Here is a 14,638-nt window from a genome sequence, read left to right as displayed (position 1 = left end):
AAAAATTAACGAATTTAAACAAGTGTATTCATCTTTTATCATAGATTTTGTATAAAACAAAATGTTAAACAAAAATTACAAATATGAAATCTAAAAAAAATTTTTTTTTTTAAATCTTACAAGCACAAAAAATTTGGTTTTTCTTATCATAGTGTAATTATCATGATGCGCTTTAAATAATATACAATGAAATACAATTAATTATTCAAAATGCAAATGGTTGCTTGTAATTGCTTTTAATAAATATCGTAAATAATGCACATATTAGTTATAAATAAATTCATAATATATAATAGAATACACTAAACTAAGTTGCTAAAAAAAAGATTAATAATCAGGTCATTACATGCACTGGTACTAAACCAATGGGATACATAAATCATTATTAATTGTTACATAAAATATTCTAACAATTTGTAAAAAAGTAAACTATTGAATCATACAATCTATATATGCATATATATATATCATTCTATTTTCGTGCAGAATGCCAGTCGTACATTTTGACTATGCATAAAAAGAAGCATAATTATAGCGCAATTTTTACATGTGTAAAACGACATACTAAAAATTTTGTCATATATATGCACACTAAAAAAAAAAAGAAAAATGAAAATTTTAAAGGGTCTAAAATCAAGTTGAAATTGAAATCTTATTTAGAAACTGAATTATTTACAAAAATATAAAATCAATGCTATACAAAGCGACTATTTCTTTGTATGTTCTATCTATAGATAAACTTGATTCAAATACAAAGTAACATAGGACAAACAGATACATCTTTGATTTTAGAACCCTTAAGTAACAATGGCAGATAATAGGTAAATTATTGAATTCTGTTGGTAAGTACAATAACACGTACATTGCTATAATTTATATAAACATACGATGATTTTTCTAGAATAGTTCTAGAACTCATTTTTAAACTTTATTTTATTCCGGTACGGACAGCAATACCTGTACTATTACATTCTTTGTTTGATAACATTAACACTTTTTCTTCTATTAACGGTTTCTTCTATATTTTTAATATAAGAATGTCAAACCTATTGCAGTCGATATATATTTTATTTATAATTATATTTCCATGTCTTATCATTACACAAATGTGATGAAGACGTATTAAGTTCTTTTTGGTATTATACGCATGTTATAGTTATATTACGCTAACTTTATGTCTATCAACGATGATTTTTTAAAGAGTTGGAACTTCAATTTTTCATGTTTATTTGTCATTGCTTTATGAAAATAAAAAAGAATTACTCGGAATGTAGTGTATCAATATTTTACCGTAACATTTTCAATATTTCATAAACTTTTCGATATTTTTTAAACTTTTTTCATTAAAATTCGCTATAAATATATGCAAATTTAAATGCAAAATTCAGAATTATTTTTTACACGCATTTCATTTTCGTGTATTTAAAAATTTTAATGTAATTATTGGCTCTTCATTCCAATGTATGACGTGTTTAGGGACATGGAGATAAAAGACTATTTTTATTCTCCATAATTCCTTTGATAATAATGGAGCAACTCGGGATTCTTGACCATTAAATGTTATTCAATATTTCACTTACTGGCATAGAATCCTGAGATAATTATTTTGTTCCATCAACTCTTTTTTTTCTTCCCATTTTAGTATAGTTAGCAAATTTTTATAAATGTACATGAAAAATGTATATATTTTATACATTAAAACATATAAAACATGTTATCTTGTTTTCATTCTTGTAATTTCATTTGTTTTGTTCTAGTCTTACAACTATACAAAAAATTAAATGTAAACTGATCATTAGGTAATACCTTTTGCAAAACTCCAAAATTATTTGGTATCTTTTTTTTAAATTTATAGATTTTTAAATTTTTTGATATAAAAGTAATAAAAATGTAGCCGTATCGCGTAACCTTCTTAGAATCTTCTCAAATTGTTATAAACAAAAATTAAGATTTTAAAATTCCATTATTCAAAAGAAACAATACGTTAACACCTTCGATTCGTTCTATTCTCAGTCATTATGCATTGTGCACTTGCTAATACATTTAATCGTCAAATTTTAAATATAAGCATTTTTTAAAAAGTGAATTTAAGTTTTCATAATGATAATTATCGCCTTAATCATAAAGAAAGCAATACATTTATAAGAGAAAAATTAGTTTTCATTGCAGTAAGGACAAATCAATATTCAACATTGCTCTTTTACTGTTGCAAATATAATTACTTATACATTATGTAAAAGTATATAACCACCTTGCTTAATAGTTATTTATTAGCAGGAGCTTCAGATACATTGCACGATTATTTCTACTATTCACATGCTGAATAAAATGATGCACCTTACTGCATTATGACGCAATAAAAAATATTTAGTCATAAGGCATCTGAACGATTCACTTTCACTGAATTCATTTGTCACTAGAATGATTAAGTATATAATTTACTTGAAACTATTATTTATACCTAGATTCAAAAGTAGGTATGATAGATTAATTAGATTAACTTTTTATTGCTAGATAATTTGACTGAGATTTCAATTTTCATTAACTTAAAAGAAATTAATTATGATGATTAAAAATTACAATTATGCAAAGTATCTGCATTAAAATTCAAGAAATAAAAAAATAAAAAGAAAAGAGAAAACAAAACGACACCTACTTCGGTAATATATGGCATTGTAAAGCTGGCTCAATAATTTCAAAACATAAATTATGTACAATAATTTATCATTACATTAACTGTAAATTGCTTTGTTAAGTATATAACTTATTATATATAAATCCTTGAAAACCAGAAAGTTATTGCGATGTTGTATCAAAATTAATATTAATATATTTATCAAACCTTTGTATTGAACTAAACAATTAAAACGTGCAACTTCTTAAATCATTTGAATATGTCAGTACTATACCTTTTGTTAAAGGTTCGTAATACAATTAACGTAATGCACAAGGTTAAGAAATGTATTGCACAAAATTAAAAAGAAAAAAAAAGAATGAAATGCCATAACTTTCCAGTTAAAAATCAAATACGGATATCATTTTGTGTAAAAACATTATTATAGGTACTGTAATCCTATTACTCAGGTAGTGCACATGATTACAGTAAGTTGTTAATATGAAAAGCATTAAATTAATTTTTATGAATCATATGAAGATGAACCATGATCATGAGCAGGACTTGGAGGTGTCGATGGATTTGAACTGTTGTTTGAAGCTATTGAATGTCTAGGACTTCCACCAGAGGTGTGTTCCTATATTAATGGAGAATTTTGTGTATTTATTAAGGAATCATTTTTTCAAATGTTTTAAACAAACATCTTAAATAACTTCTAACTATATCTTCATATTTGGTTAATAGTTTCAATAAAGAAAAAAATAATACCTTATCGTGCAAAGATGCAATGCTACCAAGAGAAAGTGGAGTATGTGATCGTAGATGCACAGATTCCGAGTCAACTTGGTCCACAGGAGTACGTGGTAATGAAGGTGGAGTAGCAGTTGGTCGTGGAGGTGCCGGTCCTCTGCGTGACGATGTGGAACCTAATAAATAAAATAAATATAATGCAAGATGTTCTAAATGAAAGTTTGTAAATAAACCAAATAATTGATAATCTAATATATATGTACCGTTATGCGGCGAATATCCCGAATTTCTACATATATGAGAACTAAGACGTCGTGTATCAGCAGGTGGGTGCCTAGGCGGCAGTGGTGCTGGCTTACTTGATGTTTGAATTGCAGGGCTATATAACTAAAAAGAAAATATATATAAATAGATATTTGATAATTTTGGTACATAATATAATAATTTAATTCAACTATTCTCCAACATATACACCATAAAAGGTAGATCTTACTCTTTGTTGGCTGCTATGAAGATGAGAGCTACTGTGATGTCCGCTATGTTGTTGATCAGCTGTTTCGAGTGTAGTAGGCAAGTCTAACAACCGTTGAATCTAATATAACATATAAAATAATTATAAAATATATGTACATATAAATAATATAAAAAACAAGAAATTAAAGTAATTCACCTGTATTCCATTACCTGGACCCATATGACTGATGTGATTGAAATTGGTCGGGGCGGATATCATTTTAGAGCGTCTGTCAGTAGGACGAACAGCTCTATTTCCTTCTCTTAATGAAAATCTTCTCCGCGGTTTTGTCATTTGTCTACCACTTGGATCTAGTGGTGTTAAGTTGAGTAATTCTCCTATTATATCAAAAGAGTACATATTATATATCTAATGATATTACATTCAGTAACATATAATTATTTTTATTATATTAAAAATATATACTAACGTTGATGTAAATTGCTCAGAAAAATAACATGTGGCATATCGTTAATGACACAGGACGTTAAAGAACCTGAAGTATTTAGTGGTCGTGCTCGTTTTACATTAAGCGTTTGCAACCAGTCTCCAGTGGTACAATCAAACACATCAATGTGAGTCTCACTATAAACTAGTAAGTAGCCTTCACAATAACCTATAATATAAACAGAATTATAATTATATTTCATTTTTAACATATTCTATATTGTGTCTTAAACGTAATACTTACTAACTGCTGTCGGAATAGCAGGATACATAATTTCACGATCTCTACTTTTTCTGCCTTGACTGTCAACATAAACTGCCAATGTATGGAAGACTAATAAGAATTCACCACGTGGCAATTCAATACAACGTAAAGCATCCACAGCGCTATATGTGAGAAAACCTAAGAGTGTATTCTCAGAATGGACCAATGCTAAAATACAAACAAAGGATTTATACATTTAAAAAATTAATTATTTTTAAGTTTATATAACATGAGATATATTTACAAATAGGGTGATGGTCTCCTAAGATGCTGTAGATGGAAAATCCAGAAGGATATCCGACACAAAAGCGCCCTTCAGAAAGAACTTGCAAGGTTTGTGCGTGACATGATAACATCAATTCACGTATGCGTTTATGACGTGTTTTCGTACGCGTTATTTCATAGATAATGACTTGTGATGCATTCTAAAATAAAAAAATAAATAAAATAAATAAATTTTATAATACCATACCTATATATATATATATATATAACAATATTATACCTGTTTTTTTATGGCAACACACAAACAATAAGTTAATGGACTGCGACGGACTATGCCTGTTGTTAAAGTTATACATCCTTTAGTTTCTGCAACTTTAATCCATTCAACTTCATCTCCATCTAATGCACGTACTGGGACCAGCCGTACATGACGTTGTTTTCCACTTAAAACTACTATTAATTGTTCTTCTGTTACATATTCCAGTAAATATATTTTCTTGCCTTCTCCTACTCTTGCAATTTCTAAACACATTATACAAATTTATTAAACTAATATAATTTTGATATGTTTTGCATATGTATATATGGAATAGAACATACCGCTACGATCTAAATCTAAACAGAAGAGGCCTTCTTCTGTACCAATGACTAGACGATCTGGATCAATGATTGCTCCTGACATCACATTTTTAATGAGCGCCAATGTATTATCTAATAATTCTTTTGCTCTAAAAATCTATAAGACAAAAAATAATATATCAAAATCTCTGATCAATTAATCGATATTTTTTTGGTATGTGTATTAATATGTTATATTTACCGTTGTATTAGGAAGATTATTTTTCTTTAGTATTCTATGTAATTCACTTAAAGCAACTACCCATTTTGTCTTTTCACTTTCAGTGTCTGCAAGCATTAATGTGTGATTCCTTAAACCAGGTGGTTCTAGCAGCGACGTTGTTATCTAAATAAATATGAAACAAGCATAAACTATAAAAATATGTATTATGAAATAATAATAATAGAATATTTTTAAGGATTACCCTAAAAATGCACGGAATGTCTTTTTTTGTAGCATGTATGACATCCGAATCTCGAACAGAACTAACACTAAATTCCTCGTCCCGCATGTCTAAGACTTGAGACACATAAACAGATGGTAATGCATTACGATCTGGTGAAATATCGTAAAGAAATAATTTGAAGTCGCAAACCACTACAAATTGACGAACCCAACCCTTTTTCACTCCACCCATTTTTGGCACTTTAACATATCCTTCATAAGCTGTACCTATTCCTCTTGTAGGATCAATACCCAATGGTCGTTTTGCTGAAAAAATTACTTATTACTATACTGTAAAGAATAAAATTTTCAGTATAAATTACATTAAATAATTTCTTAAAAAAAATTACTTTGGTCATGTGGTACTGGACACATTGGTGGAACTTTGTCACAACAAGGCATATGACATGCAAAACCACAAACTTCACATACTACTCCTTGTCTCGTTAAACCTACCATCAATGAAGTACAATGGTTACATTTTGTAGGTGCTGAAAATGTTCTTACTAAGAATTGATGAGATTTTGGTTTCGGTTGAAGATTGGTTTGTCCATGAGATGTTGATTTATTAAGAAGCTCATGAGATAATGGTGATGTAGGATCCTGGAATTAATATACATTAAATTATAATAAATATATAACATTAATAAATACTTAATGTTATATTAAACTTTAAACATAATACTTACAATACTAAGTTCAGATAAATTGCTTTTACTGCTAGAAATACTTGGTGCTCGATTATCCTCAATATCAGCTTCTACACTATCTGCACTTCCGTGACGTGTACTGCTTGCAGTTTCTTTCAAGAAATGTTCCAAGTATGACATTTGAGATGTAGGACGTTCTAAAACTGAAATACAAAAAAAAAAAAAATATTAAAAATCAATATAATAAAATTGTAACATTCTTTTTAATTATTGAAATTATTTTTAATAATGTTAAATTGATAAAAAAGAGATGTCTGTGATACATTTATCTATAGTCTATTAACATATAAAGAATGTATAAATAAAAAATTATGTTTCTTTTTCTACAAAGTAGATACTTAAATCAATATAAACTTCATAACATTTTCTTTTGAATATTTTAATGTAATCACTCCACTGCAATTTGCACCACACAAACTCTGTTAAGATAGTAATCGTTATTATGCAGATAAGGATTGATGATTGTTCATCAGCAGAAATAGCAAGCATGTAATAAAATTTACAAAAAATCAATCAGATCAAACTATTTAAAGGCAAAAACATTCAGACACAACATACCTGTTAATTATTTAATTACAAAACTGAGAGATTATCAGCTACTAAGATTAACAAAGGACAACCATCACCTAAAACGATGAAAGGCTACTGACACTATTCTTAATTGGGGAATGATTATTTCCAACATACAAGAAACACATAATTGATTCTTAGGGTAATTGAAATTAAAGTCAACATAGGGCTATGTTTTAGATAAGAACAATTTGATACATTTGATGCTTTCTTGCAAAGAATAAACATTTAATATTGTATAATATTTAAAATTTATATTTTAATTAAAAAAATATAGCACTATGTTCTGTAATTAGCATCCCAGCTGACTAGTCAATCAAAATCGCGTTTTTGTTGCCACTTCATTTACCGGGTGGCGATACGATGGCGACGGCATTCTGACTGATGAATGTGTTGACGGGAACGAATCTAGTTAATAAGCGACATGTCGTGACGCGGGGAGCACGCATTACTGGTAGGGGTGACGACGGCTGATGTACGATGATGCGCTGGGGTTTGGTGCTAACGATGTTTGGAGATTTTCTTGACGTTTTGCTGGGTAGGACAGCTGTCACAAATACAGTTTGAAGATGAGCAACAAGAGGCCCCAGACACAGCTCGTTACGCCAATAAACAGAGGCACTTTGTAGTCTAGAAATCAGAATCGCATACCGTACCGGAGAACCGAATTACTATGCTGGATAGATATCCAAATAGTAACGATCTCTATTATTGGTAAATTAAATATTGGCAATAGTTTTAAAGAGTTGTAGTATATAATTATTTTTGTTTTAAACATTAACTATAAATATAGAAGTACTTAAGTATATTATATACAATGTAGGTAAAATATTTTGTTAAAATATTGAAGTCAACCTAACAATCTCAGAGAACGTCACAGTTTAAAAATCAAGTGCCTTATGTTTCTTTCAAATACCATCTGAATTATATTAATGCATTTATATTCGATTTACATTTATGTATAATACCTATCAAATGTAATATATTTTAAAAGTACATTTACATACATTTCTTTCATAATATCACCAAACAAATTCATATGCTTAATTATGAAATCTATGTATAATATATTGTACTTTTCATATTTGTAACTATATCTTAAACTACATTTAAATATCGGTCTAAAAATACACACCAATTCTTAATATCTACATGTATAAGAAAAAAAGATAAAAAAAGAAAAGAGATAAAAAAAGAAAATAACCACACACTGACTCATACCAATTTAACATCAAGCCATTAATTAAACTAATGCAGACTACAAGAAAATAAATAATATTTAATTATACTTATTAAAATTTATATATTTTTTTTACTAGAATTAAAGAAAATGTTGAATAATTATAGCTATAATGGCTTGTAATTTTAGTTATAATATAAAAGTAACATACTACATTATTATAAATATATGCATAAATATTCAAGTACAAAGAATCATGTATGTCATTCATGCATCTTCACAACAAACCTTTATTATTTATGTTAATTAATATATCTCTCTTATTAGATACAAAAAGGAAAAAAAGAGTTAATAAGCAAATTTATAAAAATTTGTATTGAAAGAAGTATGAATGCTATATATGATTCCTGTCATAAATTTTATATAACAATGTTTTGGATCTGCTGAACTTTTGCTACATGCATGCAAATTTAATTACTGAGAAAAATCTAGCACATTTATATAAAAATTCATATATAAAAATTTTTTATATCAATATTTAAATCACATGTTATATTGAATACCTAATAAATAATATTTTGCACCCATTTATTACGAACATTCAATTGTATATAAACCACATAATTCATACCACAACAAAGAACTTAGAGTAATACAAAGAACATTATTTTTGCAGAATAAAACAACAAACAGATATATTCATCGCCTAAACATTGTACGAGAAAGATTGAAAGATTTACAAATTACATATATAGCATGTATCGCAGCAGTTTGTATAATAATAGTTGATACAGAATTTTTATAAAAACGTAACAATAAAATTTTTACGAAATTTCTTTTTATAGCAGTATTAAATGAAATGTACTTACAGCCATCGCCTGTGTCAAGCCTTGCTTGTAACTCTTTTATTTGCATTTCTTTGCGTTTTATCTCATGCGTGAGTGTATCGAATCGTTGTCTGAAATCTCTTAATTCTCTGTAAATATATAAGATGATTTATCATTATTAAATCATATTCGTGACATTTAAATACATAAAAGTATGTTTGTCAATTAAATTTGTTTCTTTCTTAAAATATTTAAAATAATTACTTTTGAGCAGCAATTAAATCTGAACGTGTCTTTGTAAGTTCTTCGGATATAGCTTGTTTAGCTTGTATTTCACTTTGTAAAGAACTTTGTAGGTTTAAAAGCTCCATTTTATCAAGTTTTTGTGATCTTCGATTTCGCCAGTTTTTATCTGCCATAGTAGAACCACTTCCTACACCACCCACACCACCAGAGTGTTTTAAAAATTCTAATTCTTCTGTCATTTTCGTAGCTAATGCCTGAAATTTTTTTAGCATTAAATTGAGTCATTTTTAAAGTAAATAACATAAGCAATTATCAAAAAAGGTATAGAATAAGAAAAATAAACCTGCAAGTATCCTCTAGCATCTTTCTCGTCAGATACCCACTGAATAATTTCGGTAATCTGAGCTTCCCATTGTGCAATAGCTTCTTTTTTATTTCTTAGTTCCTCATATTCTTCTTCCAATTGTCGCCTTTCACCTTGTATTCTATTAACACTATCAGTAAGTGTGCTAAGTTCTAACATAAGTTTTTTATTTTCTTCGACTAGCATAATTTTTTCTCTCTCGTGACGTCTATTTAATTCGTTTATAGTCTCCTCACTATCGGTAATATTTTCTAATCTTGCAGTATCTAATTTTTCTTTTGTTAACTGAACTTCCCTTTCTAATAAATCTCTTCTTGTTTCAGCTTCGTGCAATTGTTCTTGAAGACTACGAATTTCAAGATTGAACCTACTTTGCTGTTGATTTAAATTTTCATTATATTGAACTTCAAGTTTTTCCACTTCTGCCTTTAACCTATTAATTTCTTGTGTTGCTAATGCATGATTTGCACCTGCATCATTTCCCATAGATCTTTGTCTAATTTTTTCTGTTTCCTCTTGCATTTGTTTACAATATTCTTCACTACGTTCTCTTAATTTTCTTTCTTTACTCGTTTCAGCCATTGCTTCTTCAACTCGATTTTCCAATTCTCTACGTAACTTTTCGGCTTTTCGAATATCATGTCGCAAGCTATCGACTTTTTGCATTACAACTTCTAATTCTTCTTCTTTATCTCTAACTTGCCTGGATAACTTTTGCTTTTGTTGTCTTAATTCTGACAATTTATCTGTAACTTCAGTATATTCAGCCATTGCTAATTTACGTTGTGTTAATGCATCCTTTAATTCTTTATCTTGAAGTTTAAGTTTCTCGTGAGTATCTAACTTGTCTTTAATAGCTTCTTCCTTTTCTAATCGAAGAGAACGTACTAATTTTTCTAATTCTCGTAGTTTTGTCATATCACCATTATCTAAGTTCCGTAATTCCCGAGGACCTTCCATAGATTTTAATTGTGATTCTAATTCTAAAAATGTAAATAAATATCAACAAACGAATGATATTATATATCCATATATTTATTGTAATAGCATTTAAATGTATATTTCATACCACAATTGCGTTTAGTAAGTGTATTTATTTCATCCTGAAGTTTTCTTGTTGCATTAGTAGAATCTGGTGATATTCCAGGAGAAGAATGACTCATAGTAGTTTGTTTTTTTAATTCTTCAAGTGCTTGTGTTAATCGTGCATTGTCTTCCTCTAATAGCTGCATACGTTTATCCTTTTGAGTTATAGCGAACAAACAACCCAGATCTGATATGCAACTGTAATTTAAGTACAAAATTATATTAAATATAGCATTTTTTACATAATGATCAAGAAGTGAGAGATGCTACTTGCCTTCCTTGAGTAAAAGTAAAACCAACAAATGGTAAATGAAGTGCAGAAAACGCAGAATTTGCTGCTGGTGGAACAGCATCAGAACTACGAACATCTGTATCATCAACATCAAAATTTGATGTATCAGTTGGCGAGGAAACTTCAGGAATGTAAGGTGCAGTACTATCTCTAAGAGTATCCCAATTTACTCCTTCAAACCATGGATGTTTCTGTGTTATATAATTAGGAATGAATTGTATGAAATTTAACTTTCTTGTTATGATTAGTATCATTTTTTTTAAACTAATATGATTACATATTAATACCTTGAAATCATCAATTCCATTTTGACCTAATCTAAATTCTGAACTACATATTAATTTTCTCATTAAATCCTTAGCTTCTTCTGAAACTTCATACATATCATCTGCTGGGAAGTCAAAGCAATTCTGAAATTGAATATAATACATATAGATGTGTATAATGATTAGATATGACATAGTAAAAGTACAATAATTAAAATTATTACAATACTATTGTTATACTATAACAAATAATTTAAATTATATAATAACCTTATGATTCATAATTTTTCCATAAGTTTCGACTAGAGATTCTGCATAAAAAGGTGTTTCTCCATATAACATTTCATACATGCATACTCCTAAAGACCACCAATCACATTCAGGTCCATATTGTCCTTGGCCATCTTCCATTGCCTACATGAATTTGAATGCATTCTTTTTAATATTCATAAATTAGTAAAATGATAATTAATATTACATAAATTATAAAAATAATATTCAGAATAATATAAAAATATAATTTTACCCTTAAAATTTCTGGTGAAATATAGTCTGGTGTACCAACAGCAACATTACTTTGTGCAGTACCATCTTCAAATAATCGTAAACAAGATCCAAAGTCTGCTAATCTAATATGTCCATTTGCGTCTAACAAAACATTATCAGGTTTAATATCACGGTGTACATAACGTAAGTCATGTATGGACCCAATAGCCAAAACCATTTCAGCTATGTAGAAACGTGCCATATCTTCAGGAAGGCGATCTTCAAATTTACTCAACAGTGTTAATAGATCTCCACCACAGTAATAATCCATGACCAAGTACTACAGATGATTTAGAAAGAATAAAATAATTTTATGTTTACAAATATTATTAATTTTTAGTAGCAAAACTTATAGACATTACCAAATTATTGTCATCTTGAAAGGCATAATGAAGATTTGTGATCCATCTACGGTCACCATATACCAGTACATCTCTCTCCTCTCTAAAGTATGCTGTTTCTGCACGCTTTAGCATTTCCCATTTGTTCAAAATTTTCATTGCAAATACTTTGTCTGAACCACGCATTCTTACAACACATACTTCTCCAAATGCACCTCTACCAATAACTTTTACTATTTCAAAATCCTCCCGTGCCAACTGCAAACTCTTAATGCATGTAGCCACTGGTTTTACTATAAAAGCATATATGAATTTTGTTTTAATATATAATTAACATTTTTCAAAGAATATATGTATTTTATACATATGTATATATATATATATATACGATGTACCAAATTCAATAAAATCTGAGACAGTCTTTTCACGCCTCAAGGAAGAATTGCAACATTCATCATATAAGACAAGTAAAATATCAATGAGTGTCTCAATAGAAAATGTATGGCCTATTCTTCCTTCTCCTTGTACAGGACCACCAATGAAAAGGGATTCTAATTGGCGTAACCTTCCTCCTATGCCTACAAAAATAATTTTTATTCAACTTTTTTTAACGATTTTTTATTTAATAATATATATTATTATAAGGTAGTTTATATTGGAAATATACCATTGATTGCAAGTCCTTTTGGCATAATATCAGGAGGAGGTTGATTATATTGGTGCTGCGATGAATCTGACATGTCTCTTTTTCGAAAAGGTTGCCCCTTACCAAAATCTTTGGACACTACTTCTGTCATTTTTAATAGTATTATTCAATAGTATCTCAAACCACCACATTATGATGTGATCACTATCCTAGAATATTTTTTTATATATAAAATTTAATATAAATCTATAATTATATCATATAGTTCATACTTTAATTCAAATTAATAAATAAAATATTTAAAATATCATCATATAAATATCCTGTTATAAAACATTTACTACTTATTAACTCAATCTTTCTTTGTTTCATATATTTAAACATTAAAAATATGATGATATTTTTGTTTAACATCCATTATATGGACATTAATAATTTAATTAATGTTTTTATTGTAAATATGAAACACTAATTCAAATATCTAATGAAATTGTCATAATTTTATACAATTACATTTAATTAAGGTATCATTAGTATAATAAAATTAAATTTTCATTAGAAATAAAACATAATTTTTTAAATTTTAGTTAGTATACTTTTTTATATTTATAAAAATACCAAAAGCACTACAAAATATAGAAATATAAATATTATATACAAGAAGCATAATTCCATACTAATCATTTACCTTAAGATAATTTCCAATAGACATATCTAAATAAGATCACTTTCACTGTTTAAACATTAATTTTGTTTACAACCGTGTAGCAATCGTTTTCCGATCATGTTATCACTATATTACCAGCACGCTTTGAGCTTCTTTTACCCTTATGTAAAGAATGTCAAAAATCAATTCCCTTTAACTTAGCGTGGTATATATGTCCACACGCCACTACGTGTAAAACAATCGAGTTTCATTTAATTCATCATCGGCCATGGTGCCGGAATTACTCACGTCGGAAATTACGTAACTGCTATAAAGATAGCCAAAATATTTGGCGAAGAAAACACGCAACAAGAGAAATACGTGTAAATAAAACGTACAGACAAAAATAGTGCAACGGGGTAGGGCACCGCATTCGCGATCAGCGAATTCAACAGAATCACCAAGACAACTATTATCGTAGAAGGAATCGGTATTGTATAGTGAAACTATACAGTACTTGTTTAATATAATAATTATAAAATGAAACGTAGATAAATCTTTAAGCCCATTGTCCCAATTTCTGGTATAACCTCGTCGCGGCACTACACTATTATCCCGATCAAATTTGTGACGTAAAATTCCTATTGCATGTGAGAAAGATGTTTTGAGTGAAAGGCTTTTTCTTTGCCGATCCGGTTCGTTTGCTCAAACGATTCAAGCATATCTGCCGAAACGACGCGTCTCGCTGTAATATTGGTTTAATTGTTTATTATGCGCACCATTCGTTTATCACAAAACATCTTGCATGGCCACCTCCAAACCCCCAACAATTTGGTTGACCCCCTAGCAGGTCCCATATAGAAAAAATATGGCAGTCCTACGTCATTGAAAATACCTATGACAGTTCAGAATATAGATAGGTTTTACCTCTTATACGAAAGGTGTAATAACAAAGTGAGTTCACAGGGGTAATTTTTTTATTGACTAAAATACATACTTTAATTCTTTACCTAAATACATTTATTAATAATTAAAATAAA

At 28.6% G+C, this 14,638-nt stretch overlaps 1 protein-coding gene across 3 annotated transcripts; it reads right to left on the bottom strand.

Annotated features, from left to right (window-relative positions):
* Positions 1-3,098: 3,098 nt before the first annotated feature.
* Positions 3,099-14,438, bottom strand: gek (serine/threonine-protein kinase gek). 3 transcript variants are annotated; one of them, XM_017904293.1, is made up of 27 exons: positions 13,641-14,438; positions 12,974-13,161; positions 12,702-12,884; positions 12,328-12,599; positions 11,946-12,245; positions 11,690-11,833; positions 11,441-11,563; positions 11,136-11,344; positions 10,845-11,059; positions 9,755-10,758; positions 9,430-9,665; positions 9,208-9,314; positions 7,508-7,705; positions 6,568-6,731; positions 6,229-6,481; positions 5,859-6,145; positions 5,636-5,779; positions 5,416-5,551; positions 5,096-5,337; positions 4,835-5,015; positions 4,570-4,758; positions 4,309-4,494; positions 4,035-4,216; positions 3,858-3,956; positions 3,628-3,751; positions 3,383-3,540; positions 3,099-3,251 (listed from the first exon to the last, which is right to left on the bottom strand). In XM_017904293.1, exons 2-27 carry the CDS (start codon positions 13,101-13,103, stop codon positions 3,138-3,140), a joined length of 5,580 nt encoding a protein of 1,859 aa, XP_017759782.1. In that variant the 5' UTR covers positions 13,104-13,161; positions 13,641-14,438; the 3' UTR covers positions 3,099-3,137. The 3 variants fall into 3 exon arrangements, 2 of the variants coding, with proteins under 2 accessions (XP_017759782.1, XP_017759783.1); XM_017904294.1 differs by lacking the exon at positions 7,508-7,705; XR_001890431.1 differs by lacking the exons at positions 3,099-3,251; positions 3,383-3,540 and having other exon boundaries at positions 3,673-3,751; positions 4,049-4,216.
* Between the last annotated feature and the right edge of the window lie 200 nt (positions 14,439-14,638).

Source organism: Eufriesea mexicana, unplaced genomic scaffold, assembly GCF_001483705.2.
Source record: "Eufriesea mexicana isolate 0111107269 unplaced genomic scaffold, ASM148370v2 scaffold2792, whole genome shotgun sequence".
Taxonomy (NCBI): domain Eukaryota; kingdom Metazoa; phylum Arthropoda; class Insecta; order Hymenoptera; family Apidae; genus Eufriesea; species Eufriesea mexicana.
This window is presented reverse-complemented; position numbering and strand designations above follow the sequence as displayed.